This window comes from Pseudophryne corroboree, chromosome 12 (assembly GCF_028390025.1).
Source record: "Pseudophryne corroboree isolate aPseCor3 chromosome 12, aPseCor3.hap2, whole genome shotgun sequence".
Lineage (NCBI taxonomy): Eukaryota > Metazoa > Chordata > Amphibia > Anura > Myobatrachidae > Pseudophryne > Pseudophryne corroboree.
This window is the reverse complement of record NC_086455.1, coordinates 66,678,276-66,700,444: the sequence shown is the minus strand read 5'-3', so window position 1 is coordinate 66,700,444 and position 22,169 is coordinate 66,678,276. Positions and strand designations below refer to the sequence as shown.

Genomic DNA, 22,169 nt, shown 5'->3' with positions numbered 1-22,169 from the left:
TTACAACAACACTTCAAATATTGTCTCTTTTCATGGAGGGGCTTGATCTTAGTAAAAAAAAAACATTATTATCTAGATAATTCCATTATATAGCCTCAATAATATTTGGCTTGACTATAATATATCCACGACATGTATTAAAAATAAGAAATATATTTTTGTTAGTTTAAAAATCACCTTAAAGTCCCCTTTTTAAAAAAAAAATTACTAAAACAAACTGACCATCTCTGACATTCAGTGTAAACGTATTTTTCATACAAATATCAAAACAGCCAAAAAAGATAAAGAAAAAGAAAATAAGAGCTAACACTGTTATTCAGAGCCCTTGGTAAATGACACATATCTGTTAAGATGAATAAACAAGTTTGGTTTAATTCAGGGATTACGTTATGCAGTTCCATTCGCCCTTTGTTTACTAGGTCATATATCTGAGAGCCAGATAATTAGCTAATTAGACCATGACACATGTTCTCATTTCTGTTTCCTATAGTGTACAGCTGGAGACCCAGTTAAATTAAAATTCCTTTGAGAATTCCAAATAAGAAATAAAAACTTTTTAAAAAAATGTTTGTTTTTGAAAGTATTGTTATGCAAACACTAATAAAAGCTGTGGTAATACTGTACTATAAGAAACAACAACAATTATCAATTCACATTAATCTAATTTAGCATAGGAGCCTTCCATTTCCACAAGCGGCATAGCGGCACAGACCCTTAGGCTATTGAACTAGGGTAACTCCAGAGCACTTAAGCCTGTTTACTCCCCACAATGAAATATCATTCCTTTTGTTAAATGTTTCATGGACTTTTCTTTTTTAGGCCTGACAGGCCTTAAATAATGAACAATGTATGTACATCAATAAAAAATGTTGTTTGTGTCTCCAAGCCCCATTGTCAGCAATCTCAGTCTTCTTAGAAAGTGAAGGCATAGACCACTCCTACGACCACAATATTTCCAATGGTGGCGATGATTGCAATCCATAATAATATGGCATCGTTAGAGGAATGTGCTTGCTCTTCCGGTGGGCTTTGAGCGTAAGAGGCTGCATGTACGTTGGCTGAGGAGTTGAATAAGGAATATTCCGTTCCAAATTCATCGTTGGGCGAATCCATGAAGGCTCCTCCCATGACAGGGAGCTGTGGAACAAAATAAATGTAAACAATCAAACTTGATTCATCTGTGACCTCATTCTACATGTTAAAAATCATCCACACAGAAAATGGATTTGTCATCATATACAAGTTGCATATAAACAAACTTACTACAACTAGCCTCAGTACACCACACAGTGTGAGATGCCTGGCTCAAGTCAACTTCTAGGTCCTGTGCAAATATGCTAGCACTGGGCGACTTTTTTTACCGAAAATATGTCTTTGTCGCAACACAATGTGACTAGGATGCATGATGCGACTAATATGCATGAGGAGAATGTGCTGATTAATTTGATATATAACACTTGTATATTGTGTGTGACTAAGGGGGTATTGAATTAGCCCCAGGGGGTTTACCCCACGACTAACTGGCGGCAAAAATCCAAATAAATGAAATAGCCCTTTTCCCGCCCCTCCCCCCAAAAATAAATAAATAAGGATTCATGCTCAGAAAATCACTGATTCCGCATAAACTGCAGAAATAGTGTTTTTTTTCTTATGCAAGGTTCAGTCCATCCCCCGGGGACTAGCGCGAAGGGCTGCGGAGGCTCGCGCACGGGGGAAACGGTGATAATTAAATAAGTCTGGCGAGGCCAGCCCCACTGCTAATTGAATTCCCCACTAAGGTCCTGATTCAGAGTTAATAATATAAAAACCAGAGTGCTTGTAATTATGTATATAAAAAAAATATGTGTTGCAACAATCGTTGCTTAAAAAACTTGTAACTGTTTATTTGTGCAAAAGCTGTAAGAAAAAAAAGGTTAGTTAAAATGTTAACAGCACTTTTGTTTATTTGCCACGGTGTTTAGATTAGCCAAAAGGGTTCCATTTATTGCCGTATCCAAAGGAGTAGTTCTTATTAGGACATACTTGCCTACCTGAGCCTCTCCATGAGGGAGAAAATGCTCTGTTCCTGGACTTTCCTGGTAATGTATGATTGCTATCACCTGTGGTGAAACACCTTTCTTATCAATTAACTAGCTCACCACAGGTGATGGCAATCATACATTACCAGGAAAGTCCAGGAACAGAGCATTTTCTCCCTCATGGAAAGGGTCAGGTAGGCAAGTATGTATCAGGATAGTCCTGTGTCCCTAACTATCCTTATTCTACCAACTTGGTCCATGGTGATAAGGGGACATTGGTATCTCCCTTCGGCTGGTTCCCTGCTCTGGTTAGCCACCTCACTCACGCCGTGTCTCCTATGCGCCGTGAAGCGCGCTGAATTGTCTGGGAGTCCCGGTCTGTGTATCGGTTTCGGTGTGCTGTGCGGTGTGCTTTGTAGATGCAAGTCACAAATCTGAAGGTCCTTGGGCAGCGCTTCTGACGCTTTTCAGGCTACAAGCCCTTTATTGAGGATGGCACAGGTTTAGCCAACTTTTCTTTTTATAACAAAAAAAACTTTATTGATACTATTAAAAAACCAGGAAGTTGAATTTGGCCAACATATTGTAGATAGCATGGACATTCCAAAAGATAGATGAGTCCCTCAGTATTACAAGTAATGGCATCTTTTATTTTATATTGTGTCTTCGTGACGTGTGATTTGAAACCCCTTGTTGGTGCTGTGAGGTTTTATTTGTCGCTTTGCAGGCTGTACAATTTAAACAATGATGATGTCCGTTATTCCTTGCTTCTGTATGACTTACTGTACCTGGTGGTATGAAGCTTCTGCTTAATTCTTGTTTTAGATTTTTTGCCCTTCTGTAAATTATTCTGGGTTTCTCTGGGAGCAGCTGTTTTAATTGTGTATGTAAATGAAGTATATGCCAGTGTTTTTGTAGGATAGATTCGAAGAAGTGATGTTGGTTATTATATTGAGTGACAAACGCCAACTGGAATTCATTTGTCTCCTGTTTTGGTTTGCACTTGATGAGTTCACTCCTTTCTATTCTTGTCAGTTTCTCTATTTCTTGTTGAAGGCTTGTTTCTTTTTATCTTTTTCCCAAAAACTGTGATTTTAGTTGGTTTGCTTGTATGACGAATTCTTCGTGTTGCGAGCAGTTTCTCTTTGTTCATCTGAGTTGGCCCCCTGGTATATTCCGAGTCCAATTTACATGGTGGTTACTATTAACTGGTAACGTACTGTTACTGCTAACAGGTTTTTCTCTAACGTCCTAGTGGATGCTGGGGACTCCGTCAGGACCATGGGGAATAGCGGGCTCCGCAGGAGACAGGGCACATCTAAAAAGCTCTTTAGGTCACATGGTGTGTACTGGCTCCTCCCCCTATGACCCTCCTCCAGGCTTCAGTTAGGTTTCTGTGCCCGGCCGAGTAGGGTGCAACCTGGATGGCTCTCTTATAGAGCTGTTTAGAAAAGTCTTTTTTAGGTTTAAACTAATCAGTGATACCTGCTGGCGACAGGATCACTGCAACGTGGGACTTAGGGGAGAGACTTGCAACTCACCTGCGTGCAGGAGGATTGAAGTCTTAGGCTACTGGACACTGAGCTCCAGAGGGAGTCGGAACACAGGTCAGCCTGGGGTTCGTCCCGGAGCCGCGCCGCCGATCCCCCTTACAGACGCTGAAGACGGCAGAGACGGAGGTCCGGTGACAGGCGGCAGAAGGCTTCTCAGTCTTCATAGAGGTAGCGCACAGCACTGCAGCTGTGCGCCATTGTTGTCTCACAGGCTCACTGACACGGTCACGGAGGGTGCAGGGCGCTGCTGGGGGCGCCCTGGGCAGCAATATAAATACCTAATTTGGCAAAAGAAATACACCACATATAGCCATTAAGGCTATATGTATGTATTTTAACCCAGGCCAGTATTAAAAAACCGGGAGGAAAAGCCCGCCGAGAAAGGGGCGGAGCTTATTCTCCTCAGCACACAGGCGCCATTTTCCCTCACAGAAAGGCTGAGGGGAAGGCTCCCATGCTCTCCCCTGCACTGCACTACAGAAACAGGGTTATAACAGAGAGGGGGGGCAATGATTTGGCGATATAAATATATATTAAATGCTATAAGGGAGGAACACTTATATAAAGGTTGTCCCTGTATAATTATAGCATTTTGGTGTGTGCTGGCAAACTCTCCCTCTGTCTCCCCAAAGGGCTAGTGGGTCCTGTCCTCTATCAGAGCATTCCCTGTGTGTGTGCTATAGGTCGGTACGTGTGTGTCGACATGTATGAGGAAAAATGTTGGTGAGGAGACGGAGCAAATTGCCTGTAATAGTGATGTCACTCTCTAGGGAGTCGACACATGAATGGATGGCTTACTTATGGAATTACGTGATAATGTCAACACGCTGCAAGCCGGTTGACGACATGAGACAGCCGGCGGACAAATTAGTATTGGTCCAGGCGTCTCGGACACCGTCAGGGGCTTGTAAAAACGCCCATTTACCTCAGTCGGTCGACAGACACTGACACGGACACTGACCCCAGTGTCGACGGTGAAGAAACAAACGTATTTTTCCTTTAGGGCCACAAGTTACATGTTAAGGGCAATGAAGGAGGTGTTACATATTTCTGATACCACAAGTACCACAAATAAGGGTATTTTGTTGGGTGGGAATAAACTACTTGTAGTTTTGCCTGAATCAGATAAATTAAATGAAGTGTGTGATGATACGTGGGGTTCCTCCGATAGAAAGTTATGGGCGGTATACCCTTTCCCGCCAGAAGTAAGGGCGAGTTGGAAAACACACCTTAGGGTGGATAAGGCGCTCACACGCTTGTAAAAACATGGCGTTACCGTCTCCAGATACGGCCGCCTCAAGGAGCCAGCTGATAGGATGCTGGAAAATATCATAACAGTATATACACACATACTGGTGTTATACTACGACCAGCAATCGCCTCAGCATGGATGTGCAGCGCTGAGGGGGCTTGGTCGGATTTCCTGACTGAAAATTTTGATACCCTTGACAGGGACAAGATTTTATTTACTATAGAGCATTTTAAGGATGCATTTCTATATATGCGTGATGCGCAGAGGCATATATTGTATTCTGGCATCAAGAGTAAATGTGATGTACATATCTGCCAGACGAAGACACGACAGTGGTCAGGTGAGGCAGATTACAGACGGCATATGGAAGTATTGCCGTATAAAGGGGCGGTCCATTGGACCTGGTGGCCATGGCAACAGCTGAAAAATCCACCTTTTGTTACCCCGAGTCACATATCGGCAAGAAAGGACACAGTCTTTTCAGTCTCAGTCCTTTCGTCCCCATACGGGCAGGCGGGCAAAGGCCAGTCATATCTGCCCAGGGGTAGAGGAAAGGGAAGAAGACTGCAGCAAGCAGCCCATTCCCAGGAACAGAAGCCCCTCACAGCTTCTGCCAAGTCCGCAGCATAACTCTGGGGCCGTACAAGCGGACTCAGGTGCGGTAGGGGGTCATCTCAAGAGTTTCAGCACGCAGTGGGCTCACTCGCAAGGGAACTCCGGGATCCTACATGTAGTATCCCAGGTGTACATTAGAAATTCGAGACGTCTCCCCCTCACACAATTCACAGGCTGTATTCCCAGCAGGTGATAATCAAAGTACCCCTTTTACAGAAGGGGGTAGTATTCCACACTATATTGTGGTACTGAAGCCAACCGGCTCGGTGAGATCTGAAATATTTGAACACTTACATACAAGCGTTCAAATCAAGATGGAGTCACTCGGAGCAGTGATAGCGAACCAGGAAGAAGGGGACGATATGGTGTCACTGGATATCAGGGACGCTTACCTACAGGTCCAAATTTGCCCTTCTCACCAAGGGTACTTCAGGTTCCTGGTACAGAACTGTCACTATCAGTTCAGACGCTGCCGTTTGGATTGTCCACGGCGCCCCGGGTCTTTACCAAGGTAATGGCCGGAATGATGAATTTTCTTAAAAGAAACATGGACGCTTTCCTGATAAGGGCAAGGTCCAGAGAACAGTTGGAGGTCGGAGTAGCACTATCTTAAGTAGTGCTACGACAGCACGAGTGGATTCTAAATATTCCAAAATCGCAGCTTTTTCCGACGACACGTCTACTGTTCCTAGGGATGATTCTGGACACAGTCCAGAAAAACGTGTTTCTCCCAGTGGAGAAAGCCAGGGAGTTATCCGAGATAATCGGGATCCTCCTAAAACCAGGAAAAGTGTCAGTGCATCATTGCACAAGAGTCCTGGTAAAAATGGTGGCTTATTACGAAGCAATTCCATTCGGCAGATTTCCCGCAAGAACTCTTCAATGGGATCTGCTGGACAAATGGTCCGGATCGCATCCTCAGATGCATCAGCGGATAACCCTATATCCAAGGACAAGGGTGTCTCTCCTGTGGTGATTACAGAGTGCTCATCTTCTAGAGGGCCGCAGATTCGGCATTCAGGATTGGATGCCGGTGACCACGGAGGCCAGCCTGAGAGGCTGGGGAACAGTCACACAAGGAAAAAATTTCCAGGGAAGTGTGATTAAGTCTGGAGAATTCTCTCCGCATAAATAAGCTTAGAGCAAATATATAATGCTCCAAACTTAGCAAGACCTCTGCTTCAAGGTCAGCCGGTATTGATCCAGTGGGATAACATCACGGCAGTCGCCCACGTAAACAGAAAGGGCGGCACAAGAAGCAGGAGGGCAGTGTCAAAACTGCAAGGATTTTTCGCTAGGCGGAAAATCATGTGATAGCACTGTCAGCAGTGTTCTTTCCGGGAGTGGACGACTGGGAAGCAGACTTCCTCAGCAGGCATTACCTCCACCCGGGAGAGTGGAAACTTCATAGGGAAGTTTTTCAGCATGATTGTGGACCGTTGGCAAAGACCAAAGGTGGACATGATGGCGTCCCGCCCGAACAAAAAACGGGACAGGTATTCCGCCAGGTCTTGAGACCTTCAGGCGATAGCTGTGGATGTTCTGGTAACACCGTGGGTGTACCAGTCAGTGTATGTGTTCCCTCCTCTGTTTCTCATAACCAAGGTATTGAGAATTATAAGACATAGAGGAGTATGAACTATACTAGTGGCTCCGGATTGGCCAAGAGGGACTTGGTACCCGGAACTTCAAGAGATGCTCACAGAGGACTAAGGGCCTGGGGAGCTAAGATGGGACTTGCTTCAGCAAGTACCATGTATATTCCAAGATTTACCGCGGCTGCGTGTGACGGCATGGCGGTTGAATGCCGGATCCTGAAGGGAAAAGGCATTCCATAAGAGGTCATACCTACCTTGGTTAAAGCCAGGAAGGAGGTGACCGCACAACGTCATCACCACATGTGGTGAAAATATGTTGCGTGGGTAAGGCCAGGAAGGCTCCACGAAGGAAATTCAACTAGGTCGATTTCTGCACTTCCTGAAAACAGGAGTGTTTTGAGCCTCAAATTGGGGTTCATTAAGATTTAAATTTCGGCCCTGTAGATTTTCTTCCAGAAAAAAAATTGACTTCAGTTCCTGAAGTCCAGATTATAAAGGGTGTATTGCATATACAGTTTTTTTGTGCCTCTAGGGGCACCGTGAGATCTCAACATAGTGTTGGGATTCCTTAAAATCATATTGGTTTGAACCGCTCAAATCTGTGGATTTGAAATATCTCACATGGAAAGTGACCATGCTGTTGACCAATATCTCACATGGAAAGTGACCATGTTGTTAGCCCTGGCCTCGGCCAGGCGATTGTCAGAATGGGCGGCTGTGTCTTACAAAAGCCCATATTATAATTTTCCATTTGAACAGGGCAGAACTGGGACTCGTCTCCAGTTTCTTCCTAAAGGGGTGTCAGCGTTTTCACCTGAAACAACCTATTGTGGTGCCTGAGGCTACTGGGGACTTGGAGGACTCCAAGTTACTAGACGTTGTCAGGGCCCTAAAGATAAATATATATATATATATATATATATAGTTAGGACGGCTGGAGTCAGAAAGTCTGACTTGCTGTTTATATTGTATGCACCCAACAAGCTGGGTGCGTCTGCTTCTAAGCAGTCTATTGCACGCTGGATTTGTAGTACAATTCAGCTTGCACATTCTGTGGCAGGCCTGTCACAGTCGAAATATGTAGATGCCATTCCACAAGGAAGGTGGCATTCATCCTGGGCGGCTGCCCGAGGAGTCTCGGCATTATAACTTTGTCGAGCAGTTACGTAGTCAGGGGAGAACACGTTTGTAAAATTTTACAAATTTGATACTCTGGCTAAAGAGGACCTGGAGTTCTCTCATTCGGTGCTGCAGAGTCATCCGCACTCTCCCGCCCGTTTGGGAGCTTTGGTATAATCCCCATGGTCCTGACGGAGTCCCCAGCATCCACTAGGACGTTAGAGAAAATAAGATTTTACTTACCGATAAATCTATTTCTCGTAGTCCGTAGTGGATGCTGGGCGCCCATCCCAAGTGCGGATTGTCTGCAATGTTTGTACATAGTTATTGTTACAAAAAAATCGGGTTATTACTATTGTTGTGAGCCATCTTCTTAGAGGCTACTTCGTTTTGTTATCATACTGTTAACTGGGTTCAGATCACAAGTTGTACGGTGTGATTGGTGTGGCTGGTATGAGTCTTACCCGGGATTCAAGATCCTTCCTTATTGTGTATGCTCGTCCGGGCACAGTACCTAACTGAAGCCTGGAGGAGGGTCATAGGGGGAGGAGCCAGTACACACCATGTGACCTAAAGAGCTTTTTAGATGTGCCCTGTCTCCTGCGGAGCCCGCTATTCCCCATGGTCCTGACGGAGTCCCCAGCATCCACTACGGACTACGAGAAATAGATTTATCGGTAAGTAAAATCTTATTTTTTTTTGTGTTTTCTTGTGTGTAACGCATTCTGTGAGATGTAAATTTCCAGATCCAGATAAACCACCGTGTCCTTGCTGATTGTCAATGTGAACTCCAATCCATATTCGTTGTTCCCCATATATTGCAGGAAGTTACTTAGATTTTCCTCCGTCCCATTCCAAATGAATAGCAGGTCGTCTATGTACCGTTTACAGATGATAAGGTTCTCTTTATAAGGATTATTTTTCCAGATAGTTTCTTCCTCCCATTTAGCGATGTAAAGATTGGCGTAGCTCGGTGCCATCGAAAAACCCATCACCGTGCCTCTGATTTGATTGTAGAAGACACCTTCCTTCCAAAAGTAGGTCTTATGTAGAATGAAGTCTATGCTCCTCATGATAAAATTGATCTGTGCATTAGGAAGGTCGGTGTAAGTATCAATAAAGTTTTTTTATTATAAAAAGAAAAGTTGGCTAAACCTGCGCCATCCTCGATAAAGGGCCTGTAGTCTGAAACGCGTCAGAGCACTGCCCATGGACCTTCAGATTTGTGACTTGCATCTACAAAGCACACCAAAGCTGATACACAGACCGGGACTCCTAGTCAATTCAGCGCGTCGCACGGCGCATAGGAGACGCGGCGGGAGTGAGGTGGCTAGCCAGAGTGGGGAACCGGCTGAAGGGAGATACCAAGTACCAACGTCCCCTTATCACTGTGCAGTGGCGTCATGAGGGGGGTGCGGGGGGTGCGGCCCGCACCCGGGTGTCACCCTTCAATGGGGTGACACCAAATAGAGCTGTGGACTCGCATCCACACCCCCTCCTCCTCCTGCCTGGTACTAAGCGCTGCAGTTATGATCGCACCCCAGCCGACTCAAAGTGACACAGTCACAGCTACCTCCTGCAGGACTCCGCCGCGGCCCAGTATGCCAGGGTCGGATTGGTCCGACGGGAGGCCTGGACACTCCCCGTTCAGCTGAGCAGCCCACCCCCCTTGCGGACCAGTTCACAAACTACCGCAAACGGAGAACAGCTCCTATCGGGCAGCAGCTCATCGGGTGGCGGGGCATCGCCGCGAGTGCAGCTGTCAGCCCCGCACCTGAAATAAAGCAAAAGACCACAGTCGACACTGTAGCCATCGCCCCACACACGTAGAGTCCGTCCGTCTGTGTGCCCAGCCCTCCTCTCTTCCTGTTCATCGCCCGAGTCTCTGGACTGCATGTGCTGGCTAGTGGCTACCTGCTCTGTATTGGAAGAATTAAGACAGCCAGGTACAATGGGAGTGCTGGCTGTGTGTTCTATGGGATAATATGGGACGGGGAGGCTATGTGTACTGAGGAGGAGGGGGTATGTGTATATTAGTGTGTATTAAGGAGTAGGGTGGGGGTGCTCTGTGTACTGTGGAGTAGTGTGTGGGAGGGGTGCTGTGTGTAATGAGTAGAGTGAGGGAGGGAGTGCTGTGTGTACTGGGGAGTAGTGTGGGTGAGGTGCTGCTCTCTGTACTGTGAAGTATTGTGGGGGAGGTGGTGCTGTGTGCACTGATTAGAGTGGGGGAGGGGGTGCTCTGTGTACTGTGAAGTAGTGTGGGGGAGGGGGTGCTCTGTGTAGTGTGAAGTAGTGTGGGGGAGGGAGTGCTCTGTGTACTGTGGAGTAGTGTGTGTGTGGGGGGGGGTGCTGTGTTTACTGTAATTCAGTATGGGGGTACTGAGTGTACTGTAATAATGTAATATGGGGTGCTGTGTGTACAGAGTAGTGTGGGGGAGGGGAGGCTATGCTTGTTGTAATGTAATATTTTATTATTATAGATATGAGATACGGAAGGAGGTCCATGGGGGTGACACCATAAGTAACCATACCGGGTGACACCAACCCTAGTGACGCCTCTGCCTGGTCTTCTACAGAAATTACTCAAGCTATAGACTCGCTCCCGCTGGATAAAGCTCCAGGCCCTGATGGGTTCATAAATAAATTTTATAAATGCTTCAAAGATACTCTCACCCCTGTTCTGAATAGAGATGAGCGGGTTCGGTTTCTTTGAATCCGAACCCGCACGAACTTCACTTTTTTTTCCACGGGTCCGAGCGACTCGGATCTTCCCGCCTTGCTCGGTTAACCCGAGCGCGCCCGAACGTCATCATGACGCTGTCGGATTCTCGCGAGGCTCGGATTCTATCGCGAGACTCGGATTCTATATAAGGAGCCGCGCGTCGCCGCCATTTTCACTCGTGCATTGAGATTGATAGGGAGAGGACGTGTCTGGCGTCCTCTCCATTAGAATAGAGATAGATAGATTAGATAGAGAGAGATTGTGCAGAGTCGCAGACAGAGTTAGTTTACCACAGTCAGTGACCAGTGCAGCAGCTAGTTAACTTTTATTTAATATAATATATCCGTTCACTTCTCTCTGCTATATCCGTTCTCTGCCTGAAAAAAAAAACGATACACAGCACAGTCAGTCACACAGTGTGACTCAGTCTGTGTGCACTCAGCTCAGCCCAGTGTGCTGCACAGTCATCAATGTATAAATTAAAAGCTTATAATTAATTGTGGGGGAGACTGGGGAGCACTGCAGGTTGTTAGCAGGAGCCAGGAGTACAATTATATTAATTAACAGTGCACACTTTTGCTGCAGGAGTGGTGACCAGTGCCTGACCACCAGTATAGTATTGTTGTATACTACTAATATCTCTTTAAATATCAACCAGTCTATATTAGCAGCAGACACAGTACAGTGCGGTAGTTCACGGCTGTGGCTACCTCTGTGTCGGCACACGGCAGGCAGTCCGTCCGACCAGAATTGTATTATTTATTATTATATACCTACCACCTAACCGTGGTTTTTTTTTCATTCTTTATACCGTCATAGTGTCATCCTAATTGTTACGAGTATACTACTATCTCTTTATCAACCAGTGTACAGTGCGGTAGTTCACGGCTGTGGCTACCTCTGTGTCGGCACACGGCAGGCAGTCCGTCCGACCAGAATTGTATTATTTATTATTATATACCTACCACCTAACCGTGGTTTTTTTTTCATTCTTTATACCGTCATAGTGTCATCCTAATTGTTACGAGTATACTACTATCTCTTTATCAACCAGTGTACAGTGCGGTAGTTCACGGCTGTGGCTACCTCTGTGTCGGCACACGGCAGGCAGTCCGTCCGACCAGAATTGTATTATTTATTATTATATACCTACCACCTAACCGTGGTTTTTTTTTCATTCTTTATACCGTCATAGTGTCATCCTAATTGTTACGAGTATACTACTATCTCTTTATCAACCAGTGTACAGTGCGGTAGTTCACGGCTGTGGCTACCTCTGTGTCGGCACACGGCAGGCAGTCCGTCCGACCAGAATTGTATTATTTATTATTATATACCTACCACCTAACCGTGGTTTTTTTTTCATTCTTTATACCGTCATAGTGTCATCCTAATTGTTACGAGTATACTACTATCTCTTTATCAACCAGTGTACAGTGCGGTAGTTCACGGCTGTGGCTACCTCTGTGTCGGCACACGGCAGGCAGTCCGTCCGACCAGAATTGTATTATTTATTATTATATACCTACCACCTAACCGTGGTTTTTTTTTCATTCTTTATACCGTCATAGTGTCATCCTAATTGTTACGAGTATACTACTATCTCTTTATCAACCAGTGTACAGTGCGGTAGTTCACGGCTGTGGCTACCTCTGTGTCGGCAGTCGGCAGGCAGTCCGTCCATCCATAATTGTATTATTATTATAATATATACCACCTAACCGTGGTTTTTTTTTTCATTCTTTATACCGTCATAGTGTCATACTAGTTGTTACGAGTATACTACTATCTCTTTATCAACCAGTGTACAGTGCGGTAGTTCACGGCTGTGGCTACCTCTGTGTCGGCAGTCGGCAGGCAGTCCGTCCATCCATAATTGTATTATTATTATAATATATACCACCTAACCGTGGTTTTTTTTTCATTCTTTATACCGTCGTCATAGTGTCATACTAGTTGTTACGAGTATACTACTATCTCTTTATCAACCAGTGTACAGTGCGGTAGTTCACGGCTGTGGCTACCTCTGTGTCGGCAGTCGGCAGGCAGTCCGTCCATCCATAATTGTATTATTATTATAATATATACCACCTAACCGTGGTTTTTTTTTCATTCTTTATACCGTCGTCATAGTGTCATACTAGTTGTTACGAGTATACTACTATCTCTTTATCAACCAGTGTACAGTGCGGTAGTTCACGGCTGTGGCTACCTCTGTGTCGGCAGTCGGCAGGCAGTCCGTCCATCCATAATTGTATTATTATTATAATATATACCACCTAACCGTGGTTTTTTTTTCATTCTTTATACCGTCGTCATAGTGTCATACTAGTTGTTACGAGTATACTACTATCTCTTTATCAACCAGTGTACAGTGCGGTAGTTCACGGCTGTGGCTACCTCTGTGTCGGCAGTCGGCAGGCAGTCCGTCCATCCATAATTGTATTATTATTATAATATATACCACCTAACCGTGTTTTTTTTTTCATTCTTTATACCGTCGTCATAGTGTCATACTAGTTGTTACGAGTATACTACTATCTCTTTATCAACCAGTGTACAGTGCGGTAGTTCACGGCTGTGGCTACCTCTGTGTCGGCAGTCGGCAGGCAGTCCGTCCATCCATAATTGTATTATTATTATAATATATACCACCTAACCGTGGTTTTTTTTTCATTCTTTATACCGTCGTCATAGTGTCATACTAGTTGTTACGAGTATACTACTATCTCTTTATCAACCAGTGTACAGTGCGGTAGTTCACGGCTGTGGCTACCTCTGTGTCGGCAGTCGGCAGGCAGTCCGTCCATCCATAATTGTATTATTATTATAATATATACCACCTAACCGTGGTTTTTTTTTCATTCTTTATACCGTCGTCATAGTGTCATACTAGTTGTTACGAGTATACTACTATCTCTTTATCAACCAGTGTACAGTGCGGTAGTTCACGGCTGTGGCTACCTCTGTGTCGGCAGTCGGCAGGCAGTCCGTCCATCCATAATTGTATTATTATTATAATATATACCACCTAACCGTGGTTTTTTTTTCATTCTTTATACCGTCGTCATAGTGTCATACTAGTTGTTACGAGTATACTACTATCTCTTTATCAACCAGTGTACAGTGCGGTAGTTCACGGCTGTGGCTACCTCTGTGTCGGCAGTCGGCAGGCAGTCCGTCCATCCATAATTGTATTATTATTATAATATATACCACCTAACCGTGGTTTTTTTATACCACCTAACCGTGGCAGTCCGTCCATAATTGTATACTAGTATCCAATCCATCCATCTCCATTGTTTACCTGAGGTGCCTTTTAGTTCTGCCTATAAAATATGGAGAACAAAAAAGTTGAGGTTCCAAAATTAGGGAAAGATCAAGATCCACTTCCACCTCGTGCTGAAGCTGCTGCCACTAGTCATGGCCGAGACGATGAAATGCCAGCAACGTCGTCTGCCAAGGCCGATGCCCAATGTCATAGTACAGAGCATGTCAAATCCAAAACACCAAATATCAGAAAAAAAAGGACTCCAAAACCTAAAATAAAATTGTCGGAGGAGAAGCGTAAACTTGCCAATATGCCATTTACCACACGGAGTGGCAAGGAACGGCTGAGGCCCTGGCCTATGTTCATGGCTAGTGGTTCAGCTTCACATGAGGATGGAAGCACTCAGCCTCTCGCTAGAAAACTGAAAAGACTCAAGCTGGCAAAAGCACCGCAAAGAACTGTGCGTTCTTTGAAATCCCAAATCCACAAGGAGAGTCCAATTGTGTCGTTTGCGATGCCTGACCTTCCCAACACTGGACGTGAAGAGCATGCGCCTTCCACTATTTGCATGCCCCCTGCAAGTGCTGGAAGGAGCACCCGCAGTCCAGTTCCTGATAGTCAGATTGAAGATGTCAGTGTTGAAGTACACCAGGATGAGGAGGATATGGGTGTTGCTGGCGCTGGGGAGGAAATTGACCAGGAGGATTCTGATGGTGAGGTGGTTTGTTTAAGTCAGGCACCCGGGGAGACACCTGTTGTCCGTGGGAGGAATATGGCCGTTGACATGCCAGGTGAAAATACCAAAAAAATCAGCTCTTCGGTGTGGAGGTATTTCACCAGAAATGCGGACAACAGGTGTCAAGCCGTGTGTTCCCTTTGTCAAGCTGTAATAAGTAGGGGTAAGGACGTTAACCACCTCGGAACATCCTCCCTTATACGTCACCTGCAGCGCATTCATAATAAGTCAGTGACAAGTTCAAAAACTTTGGGTGACAGCGGAAGCAGTCCACTGACCAGTAAATCCCTTCCTCTTGTAACCAAGCTCACGCAAACCACCCCACCAACTCCCTCAGTGTCAATTTCCTCCTTCCCCAGGAATGCCAATAGTCCTGCAGGCCATGTCACTGGCAAGTCTGACGAGTCCTCTCCTGCCTGGGATTCCTCCGATGCATCCTTGCGTGTAACGCCTACTGCTGCTGGCGCTGCTGTTGTTGCCGCTGGGAGTCGATGGTCATCCCAGAGGGGAAGTCGTAAGCCCACTTGTACTACTTCCAGTAAGCAATTGACTGTTCAACAGTCCTTTGCGAGGAAGATGAAATATCACAGCAGTCATCCTACTGCAAAGCGGATAACTGAGGCCTTGGCATCCTGGGTGGTGAGAAACGTGGTTCCGGTATCCATCATTACTGCAGAGCCAACTAGAGACTTGTTGGAGGTACTGTGTCCCCGGTACCAAATACCATCTAGGTTCCATTTCTCTAGGCAGGCGATACCGAAAATGTACACAGACCTCAGAAAAAGAGTCACCAGTGTCCTAAAAAATGCAGCTGTACCCAATGTCCACTTAACCACGGACATGTGGACAAGTGGAGCAGGGCAGGGTCAGGACTATATGACTGTGACAGCCCACTGGGTAGATGTATGGACTCCCGCCGCAAGAACAGCAGCGGCGGCACCAGTAGCAGCATCTCGCAAACGCCAACTCTTTCCTAGGCAGGCTACGCTTTGTATCACCGCTTTCCAGAATACGCACACAGCTGAAAACCTCTTACGGCAACTGAGGAAGATCATCGCGGAATGGCTTACCCCAATTGGACTCTCCTGTGGATTTGTGGCATCGGACAACGCCAGCAATATTGTGTGTGCATTAAATCTGGGCCAATTCCAGCACGTCCCATGTTTTGCACATACCTTGAATTTGGTGGTGCAGAATTTTTTAAAAAACGACAGGGGCGTGCAAGAGATGCTGTCGGTGGCCAGAAGAATTGCGGGACACTTTCGGCGTACAGGCACCACGTACAGAAAACTGGAGCACCACCAAAAACTACTGAACCTGCCCTGCCATCATCTGAAGCAAGAAGTGGTAACGAGGTGGAATTCAACCCTCTATATGCTTCAGAGGTTGGAGGAGCAGCAAAAGGCCATTCAAGCCTATACAATTGAGCACGATATAGTAGGTGGAATGCACCTGTCTCAAGTGCAGTGGAGAATGATTTCAACGTTGTGCAAGGTTCTGATGCCCTTTGAACTTGCCACACGTGAAGTCAGTTCAGACACTGCCAGCCTGAGTCAGGTCATTCCCCTCATCAGGCTTTTGCAGAAGAAGCTGGAGGCATTGAAGAAGGAGCTAACACGGAGCGATTCCGCTAGGCATGTGGGACTTGTGGATGCAGCCCTTAATTCGCTTAACAAGGATTCACGGGTGGTCAATCTGTTGAAATCAGAGCACTACATTTTGGCCACCGTGCTCGATCCTAGATTTAAAGCCTACCTTGGATCTCTCTTTCCGGCAGACACAGGTCTGCTGGGGTTGAAAGACCTGCTGGTGACAAAATTGTCAAGTCAAGCGGAACGCGACCTGTCAACATCTCCTCCTTCACATTCTCCCGCAACTGGGGGTGCGAGGAAAAGGCTCAGAATTCCGAGCCCACCCGCTGGCGGTGATGCAGGGCAGTCTGGAGCGACTGCTGATGCTGACATCTGGTCCGGACTGAAGGACCTGACAACGATTACGGACATGTCGTCTACTGTCACTGCATATGATTCTCTCAACATTGATAGAATGGTGGAGGATTATATGAGTGACCGCATCCAAGTAGGCACGTCACACAGTCCGTACTTATACTGGCAGGAAAAAGAGGCAATTTGGAGGCCCTTGCACAAACTGGCTTTATTCTACCTAAGTTGCCCTCCCACAAGTGTGTACTCCGAAAGAGTGTTTAGTGCCGCCGCTCACCTTGTCAGCAATCGGCGTACGAGGTTACATCCAGAAAATGTGGAGAAGATGATGTTCATTAAAATGAATTATAATCAATTCCTCCGCGGAGACATTGACCAGCAGCAATTGCCTCCACAAAGTACACAGGGAGCTGAGATGGTGGATTCCAGTGGGGACGAATTGATAATCTGTGAGGAGGGGGATGTACACGGTGATATATCGGAGGGTGAAGATGAGGTGGACATCTTGCCTCTGTAGAGCCAGTTTGTGCAAGGAGAGATTAATTGCTTCTTTTTTGGGGGGGTCCAAACCAACCCGTCATATCAGTCACAGTCGTGTGGCAGACCCTGTCACTGAAATGATGGGTTGGTTAAAGTGTGCATGTCCTGTTTTGTTTATACAACATAAGGGTGGGTGGAAGGGCCCAAGGATAATTCCATCTTGCACCTCTTTTTTCTTTTCTTTTTCTTTGCATCATGTGCTGATTGGGGAGGGTTTTTTGGAAGGGACATCCTGCGTGACACTGCAGTGCCACTCCTAGATGGGCCCGGTGTTTGTGTCGGCCACTAGGGTCGCTAATCTTACTCACACAGCTACCTCATTGCGCCTCTTTTTTTCTTTGCGTCATGTGCTGTTTGGGGAGGGTTTTTTGGAAGGGACATCCTGCGTGACACTGCAGTGCCACTCCTAGATGTGCCCGGTGTTTGTGTCGGCCACTAGGGTCGCTAATCTTACTCACACAGTCAGCTACCTCATTGCGCCTCTTTTTTTCTTTGCGTCATGTGCTGTTTGGGGAGGGTTTTTTGGAAGGGCCATCCTGCGTGACACTGCAGTGCCACTCCTAGATGGGCCCGGTGTTTGTGTCGGCCACTAGGGTCGCTTATCTTACTCACACAGCGACCTCGGTGCAAATTTTAGGACTAAAAATAATATTGTGAGGTGTGATGTGTTCAGAATAGGCTGAAAATGAGTGTAAATTATGTTTTTTGAGGTTAATAATACTTTGGGATCAAAATTACCCCCAAATTCTATGATTTAAGCTGTTTTTTAGGGTTTTTTTAAAAAAACACCCGAATCCAAAACACACCCGAATCCGACAAAAAAAATTCGGTGAGGTTTTGCCAAAACGCGGTCGAACCCAAAACACGGCCGCGGAACCGAACCCAAAACCAAAACACAAAACCCGAAAAATTTCCGGCGCTCATCTCTAGTTCTGAACGGAGTCTGTAATCATGCTTCCTCTGTCGGGAATTTCCCGATTGAAATGTTGGAAGATCGTGTAGTGGCCTTTCCCAAATCAGGGAAAATCCCGCTATGATGTCTAACTGTCGCCCCATAGCTCTACTAAATACTGATTTGAAAATATACGCAAAATTAGTGGCCAACAGGCTTAACCCCCTGCTCCCCTCGCTAGTCCACTACGATCAAGTGGGGTTTGTCCCCGGACGACAGTCCCCCGATAACACTAGGCGGGTAATAAACGTGCTAGACATCTTTTCTACGACTGATTCTCCCCTGCTACTGTTGTCGTTGGACGCGGAGAAGGCGTTCAATCGCCTACACTGGGGGTATTTACAGGCGGTTCTTTGTAAGTTTGGTCTTACCGGCAGGGTTCTCTCTTCCATCTTGGCTTTATACTCTCACCCCTCGGCAAGAGTGTGTCTGAATGGACTCCTCTCCTCTCCATTTAGGATCACGAATGGCACACGCCAAGGGTGCCCCCTATACCCGCTGGTATTTGCACTGGCAATTGAACCATTAGCTGAGAAAATAAGATCTTCACCCTTGATTACAGGAGTGGAATATATGGGACAATCTCATAAGATATGTCTATTCGCGGACGATGTCCTCCTGACGCTCACGACTCCCACTACCTCCCTGCGAGCATTACACACACTCTTGTCGGAATATTCAGCTGTATCCTATTATAAACTTAACAATACTAAGACGGAGGCACTTCCTATTAATTGTCCATCCCCCCTCTTATCCGCGCTGAAAGCTTCCTACTCTTATTCCTGGCAGGATAGAAGCCTTAAATATCTGGGGATTCATATCACCCAGAAGCTGGCCGACCTACTCTCCGCTAACTACCCCCCGCTACTGCGCAAAGTTACAGCTCTGGTCTCGGACTGGATGATGCATCATGTTTCATGGTTAGGGCGCATAGCTGCACTAAAGATGATGGTCCTTCCTAGGCTCATGTATCTCTTTCGGGCCATTCCTGTCCTCCTACCCACCTACCTCTTGTCTAAATTTAACGCTATTTTCAACTCTTATATATGGAAAGGTAAAAAATACGAGATTAGCCAGGTAAACAATGGTCCGGTCCAAACGGGAGGCGGGTCTGGCATACCCGGATTTACATTCCTACCAACTAGCATGCCGACTTGCGCAAATGGGTGCTTGGTATTCACATCCCCCATATAAATCGTGGTTTCTCCTCGAACAGGGGCTCGTTGCCCCGCTCCCCCTTATTGATGTTTTACTGCTCCCGAAGTTGGAGGGCAAAAGAGTAAGAATAATTCAAAATTAACCATATTCTAGTCCACATTCCATGAGGAATGTGATGACAGCCCTTTTGTCAACTTGTCGGCAATATTGTCTTCACTTTCAACATATTCCACATTGACAGACTTGTTTTCCACCAACTCACGGATGAAGTGATGTCTTATAGCAATGTGCTTAGAGTAGACCATCCATGATGCTTTGTGCTACATGAAAGATCAATTGCTCCCTTGTTATCACACTTTATGTTGATGATCTCACTGTGGTAAAGAAGACCTAATTCACATAAAATCTCTTTTATCCAAAGCGCTTCTTTTGAAGTTTCTGTGAGTGCCATGTATTCTGTCTCTGTCGTAGAAAGTGCAACTGTGGGTTGTTTCCTACTTGCCCAGCTTACGGCTGCACCTGCCAGTGCAAACAGGTATCCAGTATAAGAACGTTTATCATCCTCATCTGATCCCCAGTCAGCGTCACAGAATACTTTTAAGCAGGTATCTGTTGATCTTGTAAATCTCAGCTTTAGTGAACTTGTACCTTTGAGGTACCTTAGTATTCTCTTTACTGCAATCCAGTGTTGTCTCCCAGGATTATTTGTGAACTGGCTTGCCCGACTCACTGCATGTGTGGTGTCAAGTCGTGTCCCAATACTTGTATACATCAAACTACGAATAGCATTTTGATAAGGGATTTCTTATATTCTTATATATCTATCTCCCCCTTGCTACTTGGTGACATGGCCTTGACCATCTTTGTACTTTTATCAATGGGAGTTCTTACTGGTTTTGCATCTGTCATTCCATATTTGGAAACTATTGCCTCAATGTATGTTTGTTGGTCAATTGTGACAGTTCCCTCTTGCAGGTTTTGTACAATTTTCATACCTAACAGATGTTTTGCAAGGCCTAGATCTTTCAACTTGAATCTTTGTTTAAGCTGGTGCTTGATGTCAGTGATGTGATCTTCTTGACCTGCCAAAAGTAAATCATCCACATAGACAGCTATGATGAACAACATTTTTTTTTTTCAATATTAATTTTTATTGTTTTACGAGTAAACAAAGCCAATGGGAAAGGGGTACAGAAGAGAAAAAAAGGGGAGGGGGGATTAGGGGGGTACACAGACTGTTCCACAGGAAAAAACAAAAAACAAAAACATTATTGCATAGAGGATATCAATGAGAACATTATATCAGAAAATAACGTGAGGCTGAATCCGACAACAATCAATACATAATACCAGGAAAACATATAAACCTAAGGGCCATGAAGGGGCGCAGGATCTGGTGAGCGATTATGCCAGTAGGTAGACCACGGATACCAGCGGAGCAATGGGCAGGATGAAGTAGGGGCATAGGCCACTCCCGCTGTCTCAAATTCGCAGTGCGATTGTACAGCCATCTCTATCGCTGTTATATGAGGAACTCTGATAGAACGCCATTGGCGAACAATTAATAATTTGGTTGAAATAAGAATCTGGCCTAAGATGTATCGATCGCCCGGCGATAAATCGCCATAGTACAGGTGGAGGAGAGCCAGTCGTGGGTGGGGATGTATAGACAGGCCCAACACTAATTCCAGAAGATGGAAGACAGAGTTCCAGAGCGGGGCCAGCACTGGGCAATCCCAGAAGATATGTAATAGAGTACCTATCCCGCCACAATTACGCCAACATAGATTGGATGTAGAGGGTTGCATCGCATGTAAGCGGGAAGGGGTGAAATACAATCGGTGTATACGTTTATAAAATAGTTCTATATGTGACATACATTTAGAGACAGTATAGCTGGATCGGAAAATTGTCTCCCAGTCCTCCTCCGATATCGAACACCTAAGGTCCGCCTCCCATTTCGCTTGGAAGGGGGCTGTCTGTGGAGAGTGGGAGTTAATAATGTAGTTGTACCATTTAGTAATGCCACCCCTGCCCTCCCCGTCATCTAGAAACTTCTGGACAAGTTTGGGTAAGGTGGATAGCGAGTGGGGGGGTGCTGAGGCCCCGTGGAGCCAATGTCTGAGTTGTAAATATTTATAAAATTCCCCGTGTGGCAGCAGGAATCTTTCCTGTATCTTAGCAAACGATAGAAGAGTATTATTCATCATTATATCCCGCAAAGATAGGATTCCCCTTAAAATCAAGGAGTCAAATCTCAAATCAGGGATCAGGGGCTATGCCCGTCAATGAGAGAGCAGGGGTGGGGAGATTTATAACGCTTACATTATGCACTACTTCCAACCAAGCCGTCCGAGTAGATTGGACCGAAAGAGACCTGTTGGCTAATAGTTTGCTTCACATTATGTTTTCGGTTACAGGAATGACTTTATTGATCTGTTTGATAAAATGTCATGTACTTTAAATATGTGACCAAAGACAGTTTTAAGCGAGGGGGAGTGTTAGGATATGATGCGCTCTTTACCTGTCTCCTTCCACATAGAAGGCTATGGGCGCATCCCCTTGTGTTAATCCCCTAGTACCAAAAGTCACTCGGAGGCGGAGCTATGTGATGTAATCCCTGCTCCTCCATCTTAGAGTGAGAGAGTTAAAGAGACTGAGTCCTGGTGCGTTAAAGCGTGCAGAGCTGAGA

The 22,169-nt window shown here is 45.7% G+C and overlaps 1 protein-coding gene across 1 annotated transcript; it reads right to left on the bottom strand.

The window, feature by feature from the left end:
- Nucleotides 1–280: 280 nt before the first annotated feature.
- LOC134979923 (uncharacterized protein C14orf132-like) lies at nt 281–18,711 on the bottom strand. Its single transcript, XM_063946537.1, has 2 exons — nt 18,691–18,711; nt 281–1,137 (listed from the first exon to the last, which is right to left on the bottom strand). The coding sequence occupies exons 1-2, from the start codon at nt 18,709–18,711 to the stop codon at nt 913–915; spliced, it is 246 nt and encodes an 81-aa protein (XP_063802607.1). The 3' UTR covers nt 281–912.
- Between the last annotated feature and the right edge of the window lie 3,458 nt (nt 18,712–22,169).

Coding starts and splice junctions, on each gene's coding strand:
- LOC134979923 (XM_063946537.1), bottom strand. CDS start 18,711: ATGGAAGAGAGAACCCTGCCG. Junction 1,138..18,690: donor TGGAAGAGAGAACCCTGCCG/GTAAGACCAAAC, acceptor TTTGTTCCACAG/CTCCCTGTCATGGGAGGAGC.